The 23336-nt window shown below is 38.8% G+C and overlaps 2 protein-coding genes across 4 annotated transcripts in view; both read right to left on the reverse strand.

Moving 5' to 3' along the window:
* The window catches only part of LOC112556882 (low-density lipoprotein receptor-related protein 4-like), a 454098-nt gene that overhangs the window by 236717 nt on the left and 194045 nt on the right, over window positions 1-23336 (reverse strand). The gene's annotated exons all lie outside the window — the stretch shown is intronic.
* On the reverse strand, window positions 1297-21808 carry LOC112556898 (low-density lipoprotein receptor-related protein 5-like). 3 transcript variants are annotated; one of them, XM_025226340.1, is made up of 12 exons: window positions 21617-21808; window positions 17215-17289; window positions 14422-14607; window positions 12339-12492; window positions 10671-10904; window positions 9465-9633; window positions 9091-9221; window positions 8579-8738; window positions 7665-7786; window positions 3196-5069; window positions 2881-2969; window positions 1297-2516 (listed from the first exon to the last, which is right to left on the reverse strand). In XM_025226340.1, exons 3-10 carry the CDS (start codon window positions 14599-14601, stop codon window positions 4918-4920), a joined length of 1302 nt encoding a protein of 433 aa, XP_025082125.1. In that variant the 5' UTR covers window positions 14602-14607; window positions 17215-17289; window positions 21617-21808; the 3' UTR covers window positions 1297-2516; window positions 2881-2969; window positions 3196-4917. The 3 variants fall into 3 exon arrangements, with proteins under 3 accessions (XP_025082125.1, XP_025082126.1, XP_025082127.1); XM_025226341.1 differs by having other exon boundaries at window positions 21610-21678; XM_025226342.1 differs by lacking the exon at window positions 21617-21808 and adding an exon at window positions 17625-21318.

A 23336-nucleotide genomic window follows, 5' to 3' on the forward strand; every position in this document is an offset into this window, starting at 1 on the left:
TAAATGGAGTGTCCAGTGTTGGAGAGATTATTAACTTTCTACAGACGGTAGTCGGAACTATTTTTTTTTTCTCATTTTATTGCTTTTTTTGAAACGATTAAATGTGTTTAACGTTGTCCGCACCTTTATGTGTAAAAAGGTAGAAGAGTGTCGCGAGTGTAGCTACATGTAGATGTATACTCATACTCGCAAACTTTTCATCGCTGCACTCCTCTCACAAAACGTTACACCTACCTTTATCTGTTCATCAATTAACAGGAATGTAAGATGGCGCTCGTTGTTTAAGAGTCCTGGAGCTGTCTATACTTATTCTTTGTTTCTCTGAGTGGGCTCTCTGAAGGGCTTTTTAATTGAGCTGTTAATTTGTTCTTAGATGAATTGTTCTGTTTAGAATAATGCTTGTCGTTTATTTATTTATTTATTTATTTTTGTTTCAGTGTATATTTTTAATTGCTAGCTGGTTTCCGTTTGTACATTCAGATTGTGAGTTGACTTTTTTTAATTATCTGTGGTCTCTTTTACATTCAGTAATATTGTTTTTGTCAAGTTAGTAAGTTCTAGATGTGTGATTCCTTGCTTTTAGTGAAAGTTTTAGTGGTTCAGTCTTCCATTTTCTAAAACATTTTTGATATTTATCCATTTTGATATTTAGTGGCACTAAAGTTGCGGATGTCACTTCCTACAGTCAGTGTGTGTGTGTTTGTGCAAAGGGTGTGGACGACATCGCGATGTTCAATGCATTTCTGTCTGTCAGGAAGTCAAACGTTCATCCCTGGCTTATTAAACCTCTTCATGTTTTATCTCTTTACTTCCCATCCTGTTGACTTTTGGGCGGCGGCTCACTTTTGACAGCTTGTGACAATAAGCGATAGCTGATAAGTACTGCGTTGTTTACGATTTACTAACGACAAATTTCCGCACATTTTCATCGCTAGATGTCGCTGCAAGCAAACGACCAAAATCAGCGACTGTCTCTCTGTTACCACAAGTAAAATTTACTGCAATGTATAAAAATGGTATCAGCAACACTTCTCTCTTTTCTGACATGCATTTTTTCCATATTTTTACGAAAGACTTTAGTTAAGACCATTTACTAAACAAACCTATTTCTCACTTTGTATCATGAATAACCAGACCTGATTTTAAGTTCCTGATGTCAGAGATCGACCCCAGCGTCTCCGGATGCACACTGTCAACCGCTCACACAGTCGACACAAACACACAGCCACTCACTCAGCCAGAGGAGGGACATGAACGTTTGATGAACGTAGAGCACAGCAAAGAGGAAACGAAAGGTACAAATAAGAATTTTAATCAAATGTGGAAAAAAAATGAGAAAAGTAAAAAAAAAAAAAAGATTAGAGAAATACACATGTGCGTATACGCACACACGCGAGAAAACAGGGTACTCCCCCGCGCCAAAATAATGGTAATGAGTGATGTTAGTAAGGGAGATGATGAAAAAAACACCAGCACACACTGTGGCACAGTACTGTCAGAGTTCTTGCACCTGACACCTTCAGGCCTGACCTTAGATTTAGACACTGTGTACTCTGTCGATACTGTCTCCTTCAGTCTGTGTCCCTTATGCGATGCTCTTGCACTGACTACCACTGCACTGACTGTCCGATGTGCACAGTGTCACTTTGCTGGTCCACAGTCCGAGCTGCCACGTTGACCACACGACGCAGTACCGGACGACGAAGGCGACAGAACGAAGAAATGAAGGGAGGACGGAACAGAACGGTTGAGACTCCGCACACACAGGGGTGGAAAGAGAATAAAATCACGTTTAAGAAATGCAGCGATGACAAGAACCAGGACAAGGTCAACAAGATCACACGAAGATACGAAGAATATCAGAAGTTCAGCTGAAAAGGATGGCACGGACGATGGAGATGACAAAGATGTTAAAGATGACAAGCCTGTGGAGAAAACAAAAGAACATCTGTCACTAGATGACCTCAGCATGAAACAAAAAAACTTCCCACTCCAAGATCCACCTATATCTATGACCTGATGTAACCCTATTAAGTTCTCCTTTCAAAATTCGACCAACCAAAGGTTGCCCCCCTCACCCCCATGTGTTAAGCGACAGACACATTACTAAATCAACAACGATGAAGCACTCTAATACAAACATATCTTAGCAAATAAAGTTTTAACGCTAGCACAGAGTAAACTAAGACACGCGCGCACACACACATATACACATATGTGCAGCCTGTCGTCCATCAATCAAGGCTTTCAAGTGTACGTAAAGAACTGTAAAACTACCAAGAAATCACGAAGTCCACTCGCGTCTCACACAGACCCTTGTGGTCACCAACCGGCTACTGAACCTGCAACCACCTCATGGATTTCCACTGGCTCCTGGTGGTCATCGCTAGCTGCTGTGTCCACTAACAGTACTCGCCTTATAGTCCACCCCTAGTTGGCGTGGTCACTCCTGGCTATTGTGTCCACCAATAGTACCAGCCTCCCAGTCCACCCACTAGCCATGTGGTCACTTCTGGCTGTTGTACAAAACACGGCATCCTGCTTAGGCGGCCTCTCACCTTTCACAAACTTAGGAAGATGACCCAAGGGATGCTACACTGTTATCATATCGTCTCAGTACAACGATTTCCTGATATACAAGGGAGAGAATTGAGTGGAAGCTCTCATAAAACTGTTGTATGTCTACAAACAGAAATGACAGCCTTGAAGGCTCCAAATTCCTTTAAAAACAAATTTTCAAGTCTATAAATAAGTCAAGTTTATGCGTAAACTAAGGAGATAAAATAAGCTGGTCCACTGTTTTATTTGCAGGCAGAACGAATCATAAACAATTCAAACGTCAAACATCGAAACTAAAACTTCAGTTAACAAAACAGAAACCTTGTCAATCAAATATGCTCTAAGTATCCCACAGCACAGTCAGAAGCATCCGATAGGCAGCTGCTGCTTAGGTTCCACTTTTCTTCTGCCTTTAAAAGAAGGTATGACACTGAGAAAATGTCATAAAATATGACAAGAGACAGAACTGTCACAATTAATCACAAACTGAAGTAGTACTAATTATTTAATTTTGGAAGTATCAAATACTAAATTTCTTTCGAACATTATTTGATGTACTATATTCAATTTATAATTAGTGCATTAGAAGCAATTTTTTAATTGTTTAACAAACAAGGAGTTATAAAATGAACACACACAGAGAAAAAAAATTACATGTCCTTTTAAATATCTATTGGTGCTCTCTGGGATTAGCCATTCATCGGGCATGACTGCAGACGTCTTTCCATCTTGGAATAGCTGGATAATGTGGTACATCTTTTAAATTGAGAAAAAAACTTTTCTTAGATCATTAAAACTTAGAAAATAAATAGGAAAATTTATATATAATTTATAAAGACTTCAGCAAATAAAATGTCTTTTCTAAATCTTATTTCTTTAGTCAAAATACTGTAGGCATTTAATTTTAATTGGACACTGGTCTATATCAACCGAAATAACTTGTTTACAATACCTTTTGTTTTTATTAATCGTGTATTTTCTTTTAGGTGTATTTAATATTATAAGAACCGACCCAGTACAGTGGTTGTTGAACAGATAGAAAATATCTAATGCTAACAAGAATAATATGCTTTAAGCAGAAAAACGCTTCCAATGCCTATAGATACTCATGCTCAATCCATTTAAATTTAACTTACTATCTCCTCCAGATAAATCACTGTCGTTAAAATTACACAATTTATGAGCATCATTGACTTATACCATGCAAAAACAGAAATCCTTTAAAATAATTATTAAGCATCAAAAACATATCAATTTCCTGTTGCGTAGTATAGAAATATGGTAACATGCTAGGATAGGAACAGATAAGTACACAATTCAGGGCAAAAGTAAATGTTGTTAATGAAATGACATTTACTAAACTTTGCATGCATTTGAGTTTAATGAATGAAAATGAAAGCAATATACACATACATACACATTCACATAAACACACCTGTGTTTTTTTAGACTCAAATTCTGCTTTAATAAACTGAATAATATAAAAAAATACTTGTATTTGTTTGGTGTATTGAATCAGATGTACTGATGAACGTAAAAGTAAATAAAATTGTATGTGTCAACCCAAGAGGAAAAATTAGAAAAAAATGTACATAACTTTTTTACAATAGATGAATTACTTAGATCTTTTTTTGTGTTCATTTGAATTTAGTTTTGATTGTTAATGTCTTTTCGGATTCTAATTTCGCTAACTTTTGTGTAAGGCAGATCGAACTGGTTGTCCCTACAGCAATTTTTTATGCGTCTCCAGTTTAAGTAAGAATCGGTCAAGTTTGCTAAATTTTCAGATGCTGGTCGATGAATAAAATATTTAAATCTGTGTACTTGTATCGTGACAACATTTTGAAGAAGCGTGAAGATCTTTTCTGAAAAATAATGAAGATCAGATCGAGTGTAACTCCAATTTCGCTCTGTTTTATATATAAATATGCCGGAGACCCGAACACGTGCGAAGGTTTACGCGAGTGAGCGTTCTTGATAAAATATCTCTACCTTTATACTTTTTGAGACTGTAATAACCATAAAGTATAAATTATGTTATTTAACAATCTACAAAATAATTACAAATACGCGGTTTGTAAAACATGTCTTGATAGTCATAAATCATTTATGTCAGCGAGCTTGGCTCAAACTTGGTGACCCCGCCTGTATCGCGATCGTTGGCGGGAAAACGGCTTGCCAAGCTTTGCCAATGTGCCACCGCAGCTGACATGAACGATAGCGTTATGCTCGCATAGTGAACGTTGGCGTTTGCTTGGGGAATGCTTGGCAATGAGTAAACCAATGGTACAAACTTTTCCTAAGCTTGTCCCAAGATTGGCGGAATCTTGCGTGTTTGCTGGGTATATATCGTCATTACTACATCCATAAGGACATTTTTTGAGCCAGACATATCAGTACATCGGACCTAATTACAATTGACTGAAGCAACAAAAAGCTGAAACATTCAATACTACCTGTATCTTCCATTTTTATTGTTTCTTTGCTTGTCGGTGTTGGTGAGGTAGATGCTGAAAATGTAAATATTTTGTTGACAGTTTCAAATACAAACAGTGCTGAAGGTTTAAATATAAAGGATATTAGTTATTTAAACATGGAGTTTACTTGACAAATTTCAAGACAAGAGAAGAAAAACCTCTTTTTGTCATGAGATACAAAACTCAAAGATCCACGCACACAGAAGGATCTCATAATCCTGATGGTACGACAAACACTTGTGATATAGATAGTGAAGTTTTGAATCTTCGTACTTTGATATCATATTTTCCAATAATTTACTGTATGTGTAGAGGGCAAGTGTGCTTGTGGATGTGCATCTTTTTAGAGCGTCAGTTTATTTCTATACTTTTTTTAAACTCCATTTCCAGAGTACGTCTATATCTATACACCCATTATACAAGAAAGGGGGGGAGGACTATGTACCAGCGTCGAGGTGTGTGGGGTAGAAAAGTAGGGGTATTAGGGGAGACAACCTTAAGTGGACAGATTCGCCAAGAGAGACCAGCCGGATGGCAGAGCATCAATCAGAAGAGTGTGACACCTCAGGGTCCCAGACCAGGTTGACTGAGAGAGGATGTAGTCACCTGTCTACCACGCCCATTGTAGGCTGGGTAGAAGGTCAGTAGAGTGATGTTTCTCTTGACAGTGTTGGCTGCTTGATGATGGGATGCGGAGTGAGTGACCAATGGCATCCCTTATTGTATGTGTCTGTGCACTGTGCAAAATAAAATACAGAAACGAGGACCTAGCAGGACACCTCTCGGCACGACATCAATGGACAGAGCAGCTGGTCAGTAGTCGAAGTGACTTCATCATCTTTAACACCGACTTTACTTGTACCTCGAGACCGGATCTTACAGACAAACCTGAATCATTTGCGTATTTTTTGCAGATATCGATAGATATAGGTGATATAAAGCAAACTCTGGAATTTGAGCTGTCGGATTTTAGCCACTCGCTAATTAATTATCTGCTGGCTAAGTACGTAGTTTGGGTTGTTCGGAAGTTGAATATCTGCATGTCTCGGGCTAAAGTAGCAGTTTTATAGAGCCACAAGAGTTTTGAATTTGGGGAACAGCATGTTATGAAGTCGTGAGCCATGTAGTAAAACCTCTGATCAACGTTTGATTATCGTAAGTATAATTCTTCTGCAGTTGATTTCGACAAGGGTAGCAGGAGTTAAGGGTCATTATCGCCCACGGGTCCAGTGTCAATGTTTTGCTTTAAAAACCAGGGTTTCTGCAGCATACATAAAGGTACCTTGACAGAGTACAAGAGAGTCAACATAAGGTTATCATTAGAGCTCTCCAGGTAAATGGCTTCTTGACAGATTAGGTGGTGGGGGTAACATTTGGCAACTAGAAAAGACAGTTGCGCTAGTTGAGCAATGTTATATCTACTATGTTTTCTTTTATCTAATAAACGTGTCATTTGTTAAGCTCATTATAATGATCAAGAAGCGACATGCTGTCAGTGCTTACAACAAGGAGACATGGAGTGAATACGACGGACAAAGGATAAACTATCCACAACAAAACACAAACATCCAGGTATAGTGTAATCAGAAAACAAAGAAAATGATGGAGATGTCATCAATCTGCTAAAAAAGATCATGCAGACTAGTCAAGTGACAATAATCACAGCTATTAACAACAAGCTAAATTGAGAAGAAACGTGAAGAACAATAGTTTGTCATTTCTTGTTGTTGGATTTTATATGTTAGCCGTATAATCGTTTGTTGTACTGAGGTCATCTTGGGCTGTGATACAATATCGTGTTGTAGTAATGACATGTTTAGCCGAGAGCTCATAGACCTATTTATTTTAAGTTTAAATGGAGATAGAAGACATTTACTTCGGTCTTTTGTCACTACTGTGATATCATGATTAAAGTGTTCTTCAGTTCATTTGACACAAATAATCTGTTGCCAATTAAATTTAAAGCACCTCTGTTCTGTAAGCTAAGAGAGAGAGATTAGGTAAAGGAATCAGAACATTTTAGGTGGGATTCTAGTCCAAGTAGAGTGGAAGTTAAGGTAAGGGTTTTTTTCTCTTCATTTTTTTTCTTTTTGATATTGCATGATATGGAAATAGAGACCAGCATTAACAAGAACAAGTTAATATAATTTTCCGACCATTGACAAGTCCAATTCATCAGGTGGTAATGCCAAACACATGTTGTACAAGTTATCTAAGTTCACATCTCGCTGTACTAATGTGTCACTAAACTGAATCTGCTACAAGGAACACAAAACCAGTCACTTAGTACAGAACACGGTTGACACCCTGGGACATTTGGAGACGCTTCTGGCTACAGTAAAGATAGTGGACTGGTCTGGTGTTGTCATATGTTGCCCGACAATCCCTCTAAAACCTTAAGGAGAGGAAGGGACACCGTAGTGGACAATAAAGCAACTGAAAGGCGAATGTCAAGCAGTTGGCCCTCTCATCACTGCTCAAGACATGCGAAAGAGGTGTGCCTAAACAAAACAGATAAACACAGACAAATAAAGGAAACATTAGAGATAAATATAATCTCCTCTGCATTTCTATATTACACTCACCTTCTTGCTTTAAATTTCCGGCCAGTGAAGAATGTTTACTCACCTTTACTAATACTTTCTTCGGCATAGACACGAACATCGTTTACTATGCCATTAACTTGTACTGCGGTCCTCATTGTGCTGTTCTCGCCAATGCGATAGATGTGTGTTGTTTTTGACAGACCCCTGGTAGTAGTTAACCGAAACACAAACAGAAATACAAAATATAACACAAAGTATCGTAGACACAAAACTACAAAAAATGTGTTTCAAATGTCCAACGCATTTCGCTCCCACTCAACAAAAGGCGAGTATGAGTATTACTAAACTCTCTTTAGTTATCTAAAAATAAATGTATAATCTACTTAGTAATCCACATAACGTTTTTTGTTTATCAACATGTTTTGGATTTGCTCGTAGTTTTTTGTGTTCCTAAATAAGGTGTTATGAAATGTCTATAGCTTCACAAATAGAAACAAAATATGAACCTGTTCAACGCTAAGTGAAAATATAGCTCAAAGGCCTGCTCTCTAAACAACAAGACTTTCTTCCATCTTGTTTCTTCTATCCCAATGTTAAATGAGTAAAACCTATGTTATACCTATAATTATGTCAAAGCAATAGGTACCTAAAATCGTTTGTGTCATCTGCAGTCCAGATACTCAACCTCAGAGGAAATCTCAGTGGTGTGTGTGTGTGTGATGATATAGGTGCGCACATGAAAAGCCTTGCTGTAAGTTTTTTTGTTTATATATATATTTGTCGCATGCTCATAATGTTTTCTTTTCCATTTGCTCTTATTTTTTGCTGTTGGGATATTTCCAACGCTGAGCCTTGCAACAAACTTAAATTTGTTTTATTTCTAACTTACTTTTATGACTAGAGCACCTTCAAATTTCTGATTGGGGCAGATAATTTTGGTCATTGTAAAAATACATTTGTTGCTATAAGATAAAGAAAAGTGATAATAGTACTTACTTTTTAGGTCCCCAGTCCGTGACAAACAACTCATTTTGGTAGATATCCAGGCCTATAAAGAATGAGTCCCTCAGACGAAATAAAACTTCAGGTCGCCTGTCATCCAAACCCATCCATCCTATCAGCTGTGCGCCTGCATCTGCCCAGTAAAGTCTCCTCCCTTCACATTCGCACCCATTGATCCATCCGTTCACCCATCCACGTGTTCGTAATTATATTCATTCATATGCATGAACACAAACGCAAGTACGAATGAAGGAAATCAGAAATGGAAAGTCACGAAAATGTATGATAACGGATGAATTTCCGCAAAACAAGGAAAAGTGAGATACACAACAAATCATTAAATACATAGCTAAAACAATAAAGCCTGCTTTCTGAAAGTAAATCAAAGATTTTAAAGCAGGGAAGCAAAACTAAGTAAATAATGAGAAGAAAATAGAAGTAAGAACATATTTCAAGTATTTCACATTAAAAATAACAAAAAGTGCAAGAAAAATTAAACATCTTACCTTCTGTGTCCAAAGCAAGACCAGTTGGATTTAGCAGATACAAGGATGTGGAAATTATTGCCTCACGGTGCGAGCCGTTATAGTTACACCTCTCTATTTTACTCCTGACAGGGTCACTCCAGTACAGCACACTAAGAAGTTAAACAAATTGTATATCTCGTCTGTTTATAAAGCTACTCTATGTCTTTGAGTTAAGCTCTCAATTTGCGACACAAAGATTTGTATATTTCTTTCTTATTTTCATGTACTTTTATTTATTTATATTCTTTCCCTTAACACTCTCTTCTAGTAGCTTCTTCCAATTCTTTTCAAGGTCCTAAATATTTAAGAATTTCAACGTCTTTATTACTATTTTCAAGTCTTATTATAGTCACCCATTGTGTTTGTCCAGCTCGATGTCTAGAGGCTGGCCAATATCCGAATCGATGACAATCTGATGACTGTTGTTGTCCAGTGATATCATTCCGATGACCTTGTTGCCGTCGTCGCCGTAGAATAGTAGCCTCGACACAGAGTCCACAGAAAGGCCCAATAGGCGACCTCCTTAGAGACAGTTAACAAACTAGTATTTATTATAATATCCCACTAATTCACATACCTTTAGAGAATTTCGATCACTGAACAAACAACACAAATTTCTAGAACTAAATATAAATTAATATATATTAGAAAAGGCTTTGTGTAAATTACTAATATTGCGATAATGTTGAGAGTCGCTATGACAATGATGCTATTTATGGTTTGTAGTCATTTACATATACTGATTTGAGTAAGGCGTAATTTCTTCAGATTTATTGCTTTTTGCTATACAATATATACAAAACATGAAATACTAACACATAAACAACATAGGCACAAAAGAAAAGATTCCTTGTACATGGACATGCACACAAAATCTGTCATCATCCTCTCATCCTACTCTACACTATGCAGAAAGAAACACTGTAAAGGGAGATCAACATCGACACACATTCCCATTTCCCCTTCTCTAGATTAATGTCTTACTATTATGAATCTCTATACAACGGTTTTATTTTATATATGTGTATGCAAAGTAGTGTGCAAATATATTGTTTAAGATATAATCAATGGGATGGAACAGAGGTAGACCTAATGAAAGAGATAGAAACAGCCTCCTGACAGTGTCTAGAGAAATGTTGCAAGTGAACGGAAGACTTACAGAGTGAAGAATGTGGGAAACACTTAAGATATTCTTCAGATTCAAGAAAAGAGTTCGGTGAAATTTGCTGCCCTCCCCTAAAGTCAACACAAGCTACCGAATAATAGAGAATTGTAAGCCCACGTACAGGTCTTTGTAATCTGGTGTAAGAAAGAACATGTGTGGGACGCAGTGTGTTGTCTGTGACTTGTGTGTCGTCCCCGACAAAGTCTTATCATTAGTAGAAAAAAAGCTATACAAAATCAATTTATGATGATGATGATGATTTTTTATTATTATTATTATTATTATTATTATTATTATTATTATTATTATTATTATTATTATTATTATTAAAGTGATTTAGGCAATCTTGTAACAAGTCTAAAACATATGACCACAGTGTTTGTAAGCACTTTACCTTGACTAAAATTGCGAACCAGCTGAGCATCGCTGCCATCAAGGTTAGCGGATCGAATGGTCTTCTCCAGTTGATTTGACCAATAGACACGACCGTCTACTGGATCGTAGTCAATACCCAATGGGTCCTGTAGACCACTGGGACGTATTGTAACATTACTTCCCGTGTCGATGTCTATGCGACGGATGCCGTTATGATAGTCAGTGACAAGGAGAAACTTCTGTGGAATGATTGCTGTGGACAAGATGAAGTTTCTGACATTATTCTAGCTAAAACAAGGGTGCGGTTTATTATTAATATAACGAGCACGTGTTAAAAGTCTTACCGACGATTTTGCTTTTTCTATTAAAGGTAAATAGTATAAGACCAAAATATAAATACAAAGAAACATAATAAAGAATAAAGGTAGGTGAAAAAAGAGATAACAGAAAGAAGAAGAGGTGAAAAAAAAATAGTAGAAAGTAGCAGAAGGAAGGACAAGGAAGACGAATTATCTTTTGATTGTTTCGGCTGTCGATATTTCTTGTTGTTTTGTTCAGTGACAGTGCTGTCTACATAGACCCTATGGACCGTAGTAGAAGGAAGTACAATATTTACAAACCAGTCAGTTTTAAATAGCTTCACAAGTATGAAAATCTCCCGTTATGTTAGTGTTAACTGAGGGTTTTGTAAACAGATTAAGCTTGCATTTCAGACGATTGTTTTGGGGAATGACGATGTTTCATTTTAACAACTGTCCTTGAGTGTACCCACGTCATGGTCTTGTGGACAGCCTTTGGTTCCCCTAATGTGGACTTTGTGTTCTAGGAGATGTTGATGAGTTTAGTGCTTTAACACCTCACACGACATCTGCCTTGCATTTTATGTTTTGTCTCATCGTTAATACCAGGGTTTTAATTAGATGAGTGTATAGAGCTCGTAAACACAGTCAGAGAGGCTGATCTCCTTGTAGACTATAATATAATATTCATAATTATTCTGTATTCTTAATCATGATGCTCTTTTCTGGGTAGAATTCGTCAGTTATAAGATATTTTAGTTAAAATTATTATTGCCGTTTCTTTTCCTTCTCCTTTAAAGGTAGTTGTTTTTGTTTCTGCCCTTTTTAATGGAAAGGCAGACATGTTGTCGTGAATGCCCGGAGTTGTCTGTGGTGATGTGCTGTATGCACTAGTGAGACACGACTGAGAGAGCGTGAATGTCGTGTGGACGAATGAGAGATCACAGGAGCCCAACTCCCAGCTTTAAAGTGGTGAGCGAAATGATAGCATTCCTGGCGAGAGTTGAATTGTAGTGAATAACATAAAATGTCATTTGAGTACTTAGTATATTAGTGGAGTTTTTTTTATATTTTGAGAAGTATATCGCCGTGTGATTGTTGTATCTTCAATAGAGTGACACTAGTTGATCAGGTTTTTCGTCAAAAGAAATTAGAAAGAAAGAAAGAGGGGAAAAGCAGTATTCACATTTTGGCTACAAAAACGGAAAGACCCTGATTACGTCTTTTGTTTTTGTTTTTTATTAAGTGGCACAGCTCCTTAGGACGACTAATAATTGCTGTGTGCTCGACATGTCCTTGACTTATTCAGGTCAAGTTTACGCATTAGCGGAAGACGAAACGAAAAAGTAAAGGAACATACTTGTAGCGATTTAGAAATTGCTGTTTACCTGATGAGTAAGTTGCATTGAAGCCAGTGCCTGACTGTGAGCCAGACTGGAATCTGATCCACATGGTGTTAGACGTGGACCTCACTCTGTCCGGAACACTCGTGTTACAGAAGATACCCATAGACGGTGAGTGTCTGGAGCTTCCATCCCGGATCTTAGCATGTAAACATAAAGTCGTTGAAGTTAAACAAAAATATGATAATGACTGCTAAAGTTCAGAAACGGTCGTGTTTTTTTTCTAATCAGAAAGAACCCAGCATACCCACCAAATAACCGTTAATTTTCTAGAAGCATCTAGTTGTACAGAAGATATCGAGTGCGGACGTTTCGCCGCCGGACGTTTCGGAGTCAGACGTTTTGCCGACTGGCTTTTCGCCGCCGGACGTTTCGCCGCATTATGTCAGAGAGAGAGAGAGCTTACTTACTTCTCAAAGAATGAAAGTAACTACTAGATTACACAATAATTCTTTATTTCAAACAAATTTTACACACAGACTTCACAGACAGTTCACTTTGATTGTCACAGATTATGCCAACAGCTTTGAGAAAAAAACATTGATACAATGGCGAGAGAAATGTGTGAGCTAACGGTTCACATGAGGAGGGATAGTGAGAGAGAGTTCACTGATACATTGATACAATGGCGAGAGAAATGTGTGAGCTAAGGGGCGTCACACACTTGACTTCGGCTAAAGGTCCGCGTGAAATGCCGAAATGAAGTGCCCCGTGCCGAAACGTCCGTCGGCGAAAAGTCCGTGTACCGAAGATATCAAATACTAAATATATAAATATATTATGTTACTAGTTAGAATTATGTTTATGCTGTATTTTCATGTCAATTGTAGTTTCTTCTGTCTGCTGTCGCTGCCTGTCACTAAAGTGAAGACCATATTGTAAATATGAGCACGAGGGTAGTTCAAATAGTTGTAAGCCTCATCCAGAAGACTTGCAGAAACAAGACTGTTTCACAATTTTTCAATAATAAACTTTCCATTGACATCAATGCACATTTCAGCGATGCTCAGGCGTTGCAATCCCATAAGGGAAAACGGTGACCTGCTGGACCATCAAAACTCCTCCACAGCACATGTTACTCATCATTGTTTCCAAACTAACGAAAGGGTAGGTGGGATTTAAGTTTAGAAACAATTAAAAGAGTTACTGATCTTCGGTCGAAATTCTCAGGGTGATCCTAAAAGTGATATAGAAGTGTTCTGGAAATGTCAACCCTTTGCAGCTTCTGCTCTGACCTCAACATTCTAATGACTCATCCTTCCGACGGCTTACTCATCCCCATAAACTTAGTTAAAGTGGTGTGGACTGAACCAGAAGTAATGGACTTAGTTACCTGCTGGACAATAGGACGTCTGTCATTCAAAACTATCTGGTGAATGGCATCAACTAGATCATCAGTGGATGAGATTTTTTGACGACCTGACCAAGGTTCATATTTTGTACTGACCCTGACTCGCTTGAATTCAGCAGCCCACTTCTTCACAGTTGCATTAGAAAGGGAGTCCTCAGTACGTGTCTGTACCATGTCCTCATGCCTTTCCTTTGGTGTCATACCTTTCTTTGCAGACACTTTCTCTCTGCTTGGAGCTATGTTTTGTTCATTTTAAGATTTTTCTTATGACCCTTCTCTTTTGTATGTGCCTCATGTGCACAAAAGCTTAAATAGAAGTTTGTATTAGTTCTTCTAGTTTTATAAGAAGGGTAACCATAAGAAGAATATTCAGCTATGGTTCTTCTTTCTGAGTGAGGTTGAGAACTTTGGGAACGACTCTCGAATGTGGTTAGGAAAGGAGATGCAAAAGATGCCTTTTCTCGCGGCCAGCATTTTGTAAGTTTTGATTGATAGATATTTTCATTACTCACTCTAGTTTAGTTTTTATCTGCCGCTAATTCTTTATAATTCCAACTAAACTTCTATTTTACCTTTGGCTCCTTTTAGTCCCTCACAAAATACCAAAACACCCCATGAAATTACTCCCTATAAATTTTCTAAACCAGAATGATTCATGATGTATTTTATAATGCAGGAACCGAACCTTCAAATAAAAGCAAAGAAAAATTCACAAACCTGCAAGAAGTCCAACTCGCAGTCATCGGTTCCAGCCTCAATTTCAAATGTAACAAAGGTCAAGGTAATGCGATGGCCCTGTGTTGTGCTGATGATGTAGGTACAGTCTTCATCAGGCGGGGTACTGACTGGGGTACAGCGGGGACGAGATGGAGCCACTGGGTGAGGTGTACACACCATCACAGGCTACAATATAAACAAAGTTGTTGGGACACCAATGGTCAGGACTACAATCGAAGACTTCATCATAATTAACACTTGTGCTACTTGAGACTTTATGGTTGTAGATGTCAGATGCAAGCCTAGCCACAAGACATGACTTGAGCCGTATGTATGTTGTGCTACATCTGTAACACAGGTTATACACTGGTTGACTATCAAAAGACCATCAACTCCGTTTGTAGTGCTCGTGTGTTTAGAGAGCCAAGCAACTACACAAATATTTGTTTCTTCTTGGTTCCTCCTCTTTCTGGTGGTATAACGAAGCAAACTAAAGTCAAGAACAGTCTACCCCAACATTTTGTCCGCATTGAGACCTATTGCACATGTGAGAGATTATTCTAGAACTTTTGGTAGAATATTCTCTTTATTCATGGAATGTCGACAAGGGTAAGCCGACATTTTTCTTCTCCTGGTGAGCATGCTGTATCCAGATTTTTACTGTGGTGTATCCTCAACCTCACACATAATAACACAGAAAAAAACAAACGACTGGTTCGTGATTTGTACTTATCAAGAACAGGCAGACTCTCTAGGTTCAAGACTTCAACAATGGAATCTTCTAGAAAACGATATCACAATTACTTCATATAAAACGCGCCACCAGCATCTGGATCTTTTTATTCAGAAATGGGGTTATATGTTATATCTGTTATATGTTCCAAAAATTGAAGCCCTCGATAATGCTTTAGTGAGTGGGATAGCTGTGCACGGGAACTGCAGTACTTGCAGAAAGAATTGAATCCAAAACAAAATGTAGCAGTTGGAGAAATGAATATCCAGCAGCAAACTGTGGTAGAGTATCACAAAATTTTGAGTACCACCCCTTCACATCAAACTAGGTTTGACGAAGAACTTTGTGAAAGCCAAGTACTGAACTCCGACAGCTTTCTGATACCTGCAGGAAAAATTCCCTTAGTTCAGCGAGGCAAAGATTAAAGAGAGAGTTTTTTGAAGGTTTTCAGATTCCAGAGTTCTTCAAAGATGGCAGGTTAAACAACTTGCTGCAGGGTAATGAATATGTATCAATACGAATAAGAAACAAACATGGAATGCTTTTCGCCTAGTGTCTGCAAACGTTCTTTGGAATGTTAGGACAGAAAACTACAAGAAACTAGTAAGAGACATGCTGATACAGTAGCGGAAATTCGGATGCATTATGTCTCTAAATATTAACTTGTTTTTTTCCCATCTGGATTTCTTTCCTGACAACTGTTGTTAGTGATGAACATGGCCAACGTTTTATCCAGATTTCTTAACAATGGAGAAATGATACTAGGAAGAATAGTCCACTAGAAAAGGTAGTATAGACATACTACCAAACAGCTGTACAAGAACCAGGTAACGAAATCTAAAACATAGTCTATGACTTGATTGTTTACAGGTGTTAACCAGAGGTCAGTGACTATTAGGGTACACGGACTTTTCGCCGACGGACGTTTCGCCGCCGGACGTTTTGGAGCCGGACGTTTTGTCGACTGGACGTTTCGCCGCTGGACGTTTAGGATTCGGACCTTTTGCCGACCGGCGTTTCGCCGCCGGACGTTTGGGCGCGGGGCACTTCATTTCGGCATTTCACGCGGGACCTTTAGCCGAAGTCAAGTGTGTGACGCCCCTTAGCTCACACATTTCTCTCGCCATTGTATCAGTGAACTCTCTCTCACTATCCCTCCTCATGTGAACCGTTAGCTCACACATTTCTCTCGCCATTGTATCAATGTTTTTTCTCAAAGCTGTTGCGCATAATCTGTGACAATCAAAGTGAACTGTCTGTGAAGTCTGTGTGTAAAATTTGTTTGAAATAAAGAATTATTGTGCAATCTAGTAGTTACTTTCATTCTTTGAGAAGTAAGTAAGCTCTCTCTCTCTCTGACATAATGCGGCGAAACGTCCGGCGGCGAAACGCCGGTCGGCAAAACGTCCGACTCCGAAACGTCCAGCGGTGAAACGTCCAGTCGACAAAACGTCCGGCTCCGAAACGTCCGGCGGCGAAACGTCCGTCGGCAAAACGTCCGCACACGGACTATTAGCATGCATTTTGTGATAACACAATAACTATTGGAGATTACAGCAAAACTAGAATCAAGACAGGAAACCAAAAGCTCAACCAGTGTCAAGATCAACAAGAGAAGGAAGATGTCAGAGCTGAATATTGGGAAGCCATAAAAAGTGACAAAGCAGTAGGCCCAGATGGAATACCCAAAAAAAAGCAGCAACAATTTTACAGCCCCTTCTACACAAGATATGGAAACAAGGGCACATACCAAAAAAAAAGGAAATTAGGCCACCTCGTTAAGTTACCGAAAAAAAGAAGACCTCTCTCAGGGGAACAATTGGCGGTGGGTTATGCTGCTGTCCATCCCCAGTAAACAAGGAATAAAAAGGACTAAACAAAACAATAAAACTGGAGCCAATTTTACATTTTGATTGTAGCATTTGTGTTAAGCACATACAAATTCTTAAAAAATTACTGATTTTATTCCATTAACATAACTTTTGTATAAAAAAATGTTGACCAGTGAATTTTCAACCAAACTATTCCTACCCTTCAGTGAGACCACCTACTGATCTTACCTCGTGTTTTCTGTACGTTGTGCTGAATGAAGATTGTAAATAAACACATGAAAAGCTGTATAGTCATCTTAATCACTGAAATAAGAACAGGACATAAAGAATATAAGCTTTTTAAAAATAAGATCAGTCAATACATGTTACATAGCATCAAGTAAAATGTGATTTGTTAAAACGGATTAGAAGAATAAATGTTATACTTGTCCTATTAGTGACTTCTTAGAAAAAAAATCCATATTTTCTCGACAAAAGATTATTAAAAGGGTTAGGTAACTTTGTTTATACTACTAAAAACTGTTAGAAGCTTCATGACAATTTTTTCACAGCAAAGGGAGATATTCGAAGGTAAAACATAAAACAGACACATGCTAACTAGGTTATGGCACGTGGCAGGAAAATCCCAAATATCTAACCGTTTTTGACAAATCAATTTCAACGGCCGTCGGGTGGACAGATCAGGTTTACTGCCCTCATACTCAACAGCCCTGTGCACTATCCATACCACTTTGATTCTTTCCAAGGAAGGACAAACGTTCACAGCAATCTCAACTTTGCTGCACCAGTTAGCTCATCCAGGAATAAATAAAACCCAAGTATTTTCTTCATTTGCGCATATAAGCACACACACACACACACTTACACTGATAAAGTGTTGCATTTCTATAAATGCCTTTACAAATATTTGCTTTTGTTCTAGACATTCTTCCACTACTAACAAAATGAGTTAATAAATCAGCAAAATATAGTATGTGACTGTCTTAATAAAAGTCATAATTTAAGTGTACCCAGTTCCAGTTGTGTTTGGGCTTGACCGACCTGCCTGACCTGGGTAATTCAATATCACTTCATCGCTTCAATTCATGTAATTGTCTTGTTTCTCCTTGTTCCTATTCTTCGCCATGAAATCATCTACACACCGGTACCTTTGGCTACCGACCTCGACCCTACATCGCCGATATTTTATCATATCTCTGTGAACCTTGCAGTCTGCGATCTTGTTTGACTCTCGCATTGTGACCTGACTGTCATGGTACGAACGGTCCGACCAACACACTCATAACCGGAAATTGCTCTTTCTGTCAACAAGAAAACAAAACGATTGTCTGAGGCTGCCAACGCGTTATTTTCCTTTGTCGTGGTTACAGGACTTCACAATGCAGCAGCGCAGTAACACATTGTAACATAGACACCTTGGCACTGGGTTCTGACACAAACATAAACCTCAAATATCCAAAATCTTGTAACTCTTAAGTAACAGAAATCTGTTTCGAAAAATTATGTTACATAATATAAAATTTAACCAGTCTTCAAGTTCTGGTCTTGGGTATAAATTTTGTCCATACGCACACTCACACAGTCACACACTCTTTAAGCAGGCTCAGGTCTCTTTTCAAAATATCAGTTTTCGATGAAGATACTCCCAGTTTCAAACTACCTGATAGTTGTCGTCCTTCCCGTGGAAATCAAACTTAACTCACCAACTAACACTAAGAACACTTAAAAAATTTAGGTTTTAGTCTGTGAATCCTTTTCCACCGGGAAAGACTCTTATTCGTTCTGATAAACACAGCGACTGACGATACACACAATGCCGAAGGGACTTGGCCATTGCCCCGAGAGTCTGATGATGGGGTCAGTCGAGGTACCGCTGCAGTGACGTCACGGGGCGGATGGTGCTTCACTTGACGGTTAGCGATTTCTTGCAGGGTGAGTGGTTATAGGATGTCGTAATGTTTAAGTTCTTTTGTGTGCCAGATCACAAGGCGAACAGAGAAATGAGTCCATGGAGAATATTCCTCCATGTCCATAGGCTCCAATCGGACCAGACCCCCCTCCCATCCCAACAAAAACCCAATTGTAACTCGACTGTGCACTGTACTCACATTTCTCTATTCATGCAACTTTCCCTTAGGCATTAGTATTACAAAATTTTGAGACACGCGTAAGTAAACGTGAATACATTTCGATATGGCAATAACAAATGGATATCTCGTCTAGGCGAGGTAAATCCACAGGGGTCAATTCCACTGTTACCATGCTACATTACATCGATTGCAAGTATAGGTGACATGAAGATCCCTGATTCAATCTCGTCTTTCCCTTTCAGTATTCCGGGCCTGAGTGAATTTGCTATCCAGTTCCTGCCTAAAATTTATTTATGGGCTATATTTAAAACATTCTCCATTTTGAGCTATCTACTTCAGTTATATCCCGCTTAAATATTTTTACACTCATTTTCCCTATGTATGCAAGCTGAAGTACTGAAGAGACGATGAAGTACCGAGGTCAGGGAGGTCAAGCCCACACACAACCGGAATCAGGACGATGCAGCAGAAGTGCAAACACTTAGACGACTAATGTGACACAGGATACACGATAAGTAGTCTGTTTGGTAAAGGACAACAGATGTTAAGAGTTTGGTGTTGAATGTCCATAGTTCAAGAGGTCAGCATGAATTCGTTATGGGTTATCACAAACTAATATTCCTTGGCTTCTTGAAGACTACTTTTTTTCAGTCAACTGATAGAAGGCTGGTCGGTACAAAACTTCAGTTTAGCCACTATGGTTTAGGGAATACCTTCAATGGCTATGTCAGCAAAGTCTGCGAGACTAACAACAATAAAGAAACACAGAAAAGGTGGTTTATACAGCTGCTTGGTAGAATGCAACTGTGCGAGTATCAAATCTTTAGGTGTCAGTTGTTGGGGTTCTTTTTTCGCTTCCGCGGGCAGGTACATCGACAGAGGAACACAAGTGGTTAGCTGCTCTCATTCATACTACAGGAGTTCAGAAAAAAGTTGCAATCCATTGAGAGCCAAGATTTGTTCAAGGCACGTTGAAAAAGAATGCATTAAAAAAGCACTGAATTTATTGTTGGCTTACTTATTGAACTCTTTATTTTTTCTTTCCTCTACACGTTTTAGTTCGCGACTAAAAGGCTTAGAAAATTCTCACATTGCCGATAAAAACAAAGTTACCCATAAAAACAAAGTTAGTAACAATTAATTCATTAATTAAATTACTTGAGAAGTGTATTGATTGAATAGTCTTTTAATTGCTTAAAATCTCATTCTGTATGAATAAACTAAGATCAACACTAGTGCTTTCAGTTCACACACCACGACCACCGCCACCCCAAGTTTGTCCGACAAGGAGATGGTTTAAACCGTTATTTAGATTTGAGATGTACACATGGCAGTGTTGAGTTAACTCTGATTACCTCCCTGCAGCTGCTTCTCGAAGATTTGATGCTGAGCTGTACAGGCCAGTCTGATATGACTGACATTAGCAGGTCTGACACGACTGACATCAGGTATCTGCAGGAAGCTCAGCTTACAACGACTGTTAGTGTGTTGCTCTCACAACAGTTGTGTGAATGGAACGATATTTCTATCTCGGGCCAGTGTACCAAACATTGCGGGGTTGTCTTCAATACAAATGTCATAATAACTGTCAGATATTTTTGAATGGAGAACTTTACTGGCTTATGGAAAACTCCGTGTAATGACAAGGCTGCACATAGCATCTGTTCAGTGTGCTTCACTTTCCATTGTCGTTCATTTACAATCACTGGTCATCTCAGAGTGCGACTTACCTCGGCCGTAATGATGCGCGTGACAACAGCAAAAATTTCATTAAGTCTGTATATTGACCTTTGCTGTCAGTGCCGATTTTTTAACAGGACTAACACAATCTTGAATAAGTAACAATCACCATACTGAGAGCACAATAAAATACCAAATAGCAAAACTAAATATAGAGGACAATCCAAGCCACCTTACCTATACAAGCGAATTTTATATAAAAGCGAGAGACTGAGGTGAAGCATATATAGGAACACTTCAGTGATTGTACATCTCTGTGTTGATGTGCGTTTCATATTATTTATCATTTCATAGGAAAGATGTCAGACTAGTGAAGCAAATACTTTTGTGCTCTAAATATGCGAAAATTTGGCTAATAGTGCAACAAATTAATGCACTTAAAGTAATTATATTGTTGGCATAAAAAATCTCGTTAAATTCCATTTATGATGATGATGATTGATTGATGGATGATTGATGGATGATTGATGATCGATGGATTGATGGAGGATGGATTGATAGAGATGGAGGATGGATGATGAAGGATGATGGATGATGGTGGAGGATGGATGGATGACGGATAATGGATGGATGATGATGGTGATGGACGGATGGATTGTGGATGGAGGATGGATGGGGGATGGATGATGATCGATGATGGATTGGTGATGGATTGATGATGTATGGATGAAAGGATGAATGGATGAATGGATGATGATGATGATGATGATGATGATGATGATGATGATGATGATGATGATGATGATGATGATGATGATGATGATGATGATGATGATGCACACTTAACACTTACCGCTTACCTCTTTTGCCAAGAGCTTCCTCGCGAAATCACCCAGACGTGGTGCGCTGTGGACATTTATAAAGTACCAAAGACATCACTTCCTTGTCTGATGAGACCACAGGCGATCTATTGGTTGATAATTTTGTGTACTCTAACGTCTCGGCCACCTCACAGACACTCGATTGGCTAAACATACAAGGAAGTCACCAGCAGAGGAAGAGGAAAAAGAAGACTTCTACAGCTCCCTGAAGTCTCTGCTTGACCACACACCAAGAAGAGATTTAGAGATTATTATGGAAGACCTAAATGCCAAAGTGAAAGATGATGACACCAACAGGGAACTCATCATGGGAAGACATGGCGTCGGCACCTGCAATGAAAATGCAATTCACAAACCTCATATGGTGGACAATCGGGCACGGGTGGTGGCAAGTGCTTTGGTCGAAAAGACTAGAAGTACAGGACATGTGGGGAATGTCCTCTTCCATCAATCCTTTCATGGCACTGGAGCTTGACCGTATGCATCGACTAAAACTAAAACACATTTATTAATCATGCATTACTCTTGACAGTGACCATGGTGTATCGTAGTAATGAATAATTAATGCTCACTGATCGCTTCCTAGCTTATAGCTTATAGGTGCTTCAATGGTCTTTTTTTGGCATTCTCTGTGGGTTGACTTCCTGGGATCAGGTGATAACAAATGCCTTTGCATGAAGCGAACACAAGAATACAATTTCTTCGCTCGATGGTGCTATTCATTTTCTTTCTTTCCTGGGAAATAAAGTTCGGGCATAGAAAGTCAGGGGCAGTAACTCCTCAGTTTATTATACAATTATTGTGAAATTGTCTCCCCTGAATGAACTGTCAGAGGTTGACAGCGTTTTTCGCCACCTGAATGGCACTGGTACATACGCCCGTATTCTATTCATGGACTTTTCATCTGCATTTAATACCATTCAGCCACACTTGCTTTCACAACGTCTCATAGCACTCAATGTTAACTCAACCTTAGTGCTCTGGATGAGGGAGTTTCTCAGGGACCGGCCACAAAGGGTCAGCTTGGGAGGCACAATCTCCAACACTCTGATCATAAATACCGGGGCCCACAGGGTTGTGTTTTGTCCCCGATATTGTTCTCTGTTTATACTAGTGAAGTCAGGACGGAATTCTCAAATTGTTTCCTATCACTGATTAAGTTTGCAGACGATATGACATTGGTTTCTAGGCTCAAGGATGAGGAGTCACTGGCAAGCTATTTCCTCCAGGTACAGAAATTACACTTATGGTTTGAAGAAAACATCCTGGTGCTCAATGTCTCCAAAACTAAGGAAGTGGTCCTTGAAAGAAGAAACTATATATAAACCTGTTCACACCCCCATAATTATTGATAATGAGGTATTACAACAGGTGAAAAGTTTTAGGTACCTCGGCACAGTGCTAGACAACAAATTGTTCTTTCAGGAAAACATCAGTGTTGTTTCCAGGTTAGCACACCAGCGCCTGTTCCTGCTGAGGCAATTGCGGAATTTTGGTGTCAGTAGCCCTGTCCTCGAGTTCGTATATCGCAACCTAATTGAGAGCATCATAACATTCAATATGTCAATGTGGTTTGGCGTTCTCTCTGTCAAAGATAAAGCTTGTTTGACGAGGGTGGTCAAGAGTGCCAGTAAGATCATTGGTTGTCCACAAAGGCCTTTAGACGATCTACACATCAGGTCTGTGAGGTTAAAAGCGG

This window comes from Pomacea canaliculata, linkage group LG2 (assembly GCF_003073045.1).
Source record: "Pomacea canaliculata isolate SZHN2017 linkage group LG2, ASM307304v1, whole genome shotgun sequence".
Lineage (NCBI taxonomy): Eukaryota > Metazoa > Mollusca > Gastropoda > Architaenioglossa > Ampullariidae > Pomacea > Pomacea canaliculata.

What these genes read in the sequence shown, in the direction of transcription:
- LOC112556898 (XM_025226340.1), bottom strand. Translation starts at nt 14,601, where the DNA reads ATGGTGTGTACACCTCACCCAGTGGCTCCATCTCGTCCCCGCTGTACC. An exon ending in CAATGCAACTTACTCATCAG is followed by an intron (nt 10,905 to 12,338) that starts GTAAACAGCAAT and finishes TCTTGTCCACAG; the next exon opens with CAATCATTCCACAGAAGTTT. An exon ending in GAGCTGGACAAACACAATGG is followed by an intron (nt 9,222 to 9,464) that starts GTGACTATAATA and finishes TTAACTTCTTAG; the next exon opens with TGTGCTGTACTGGAGTGACC.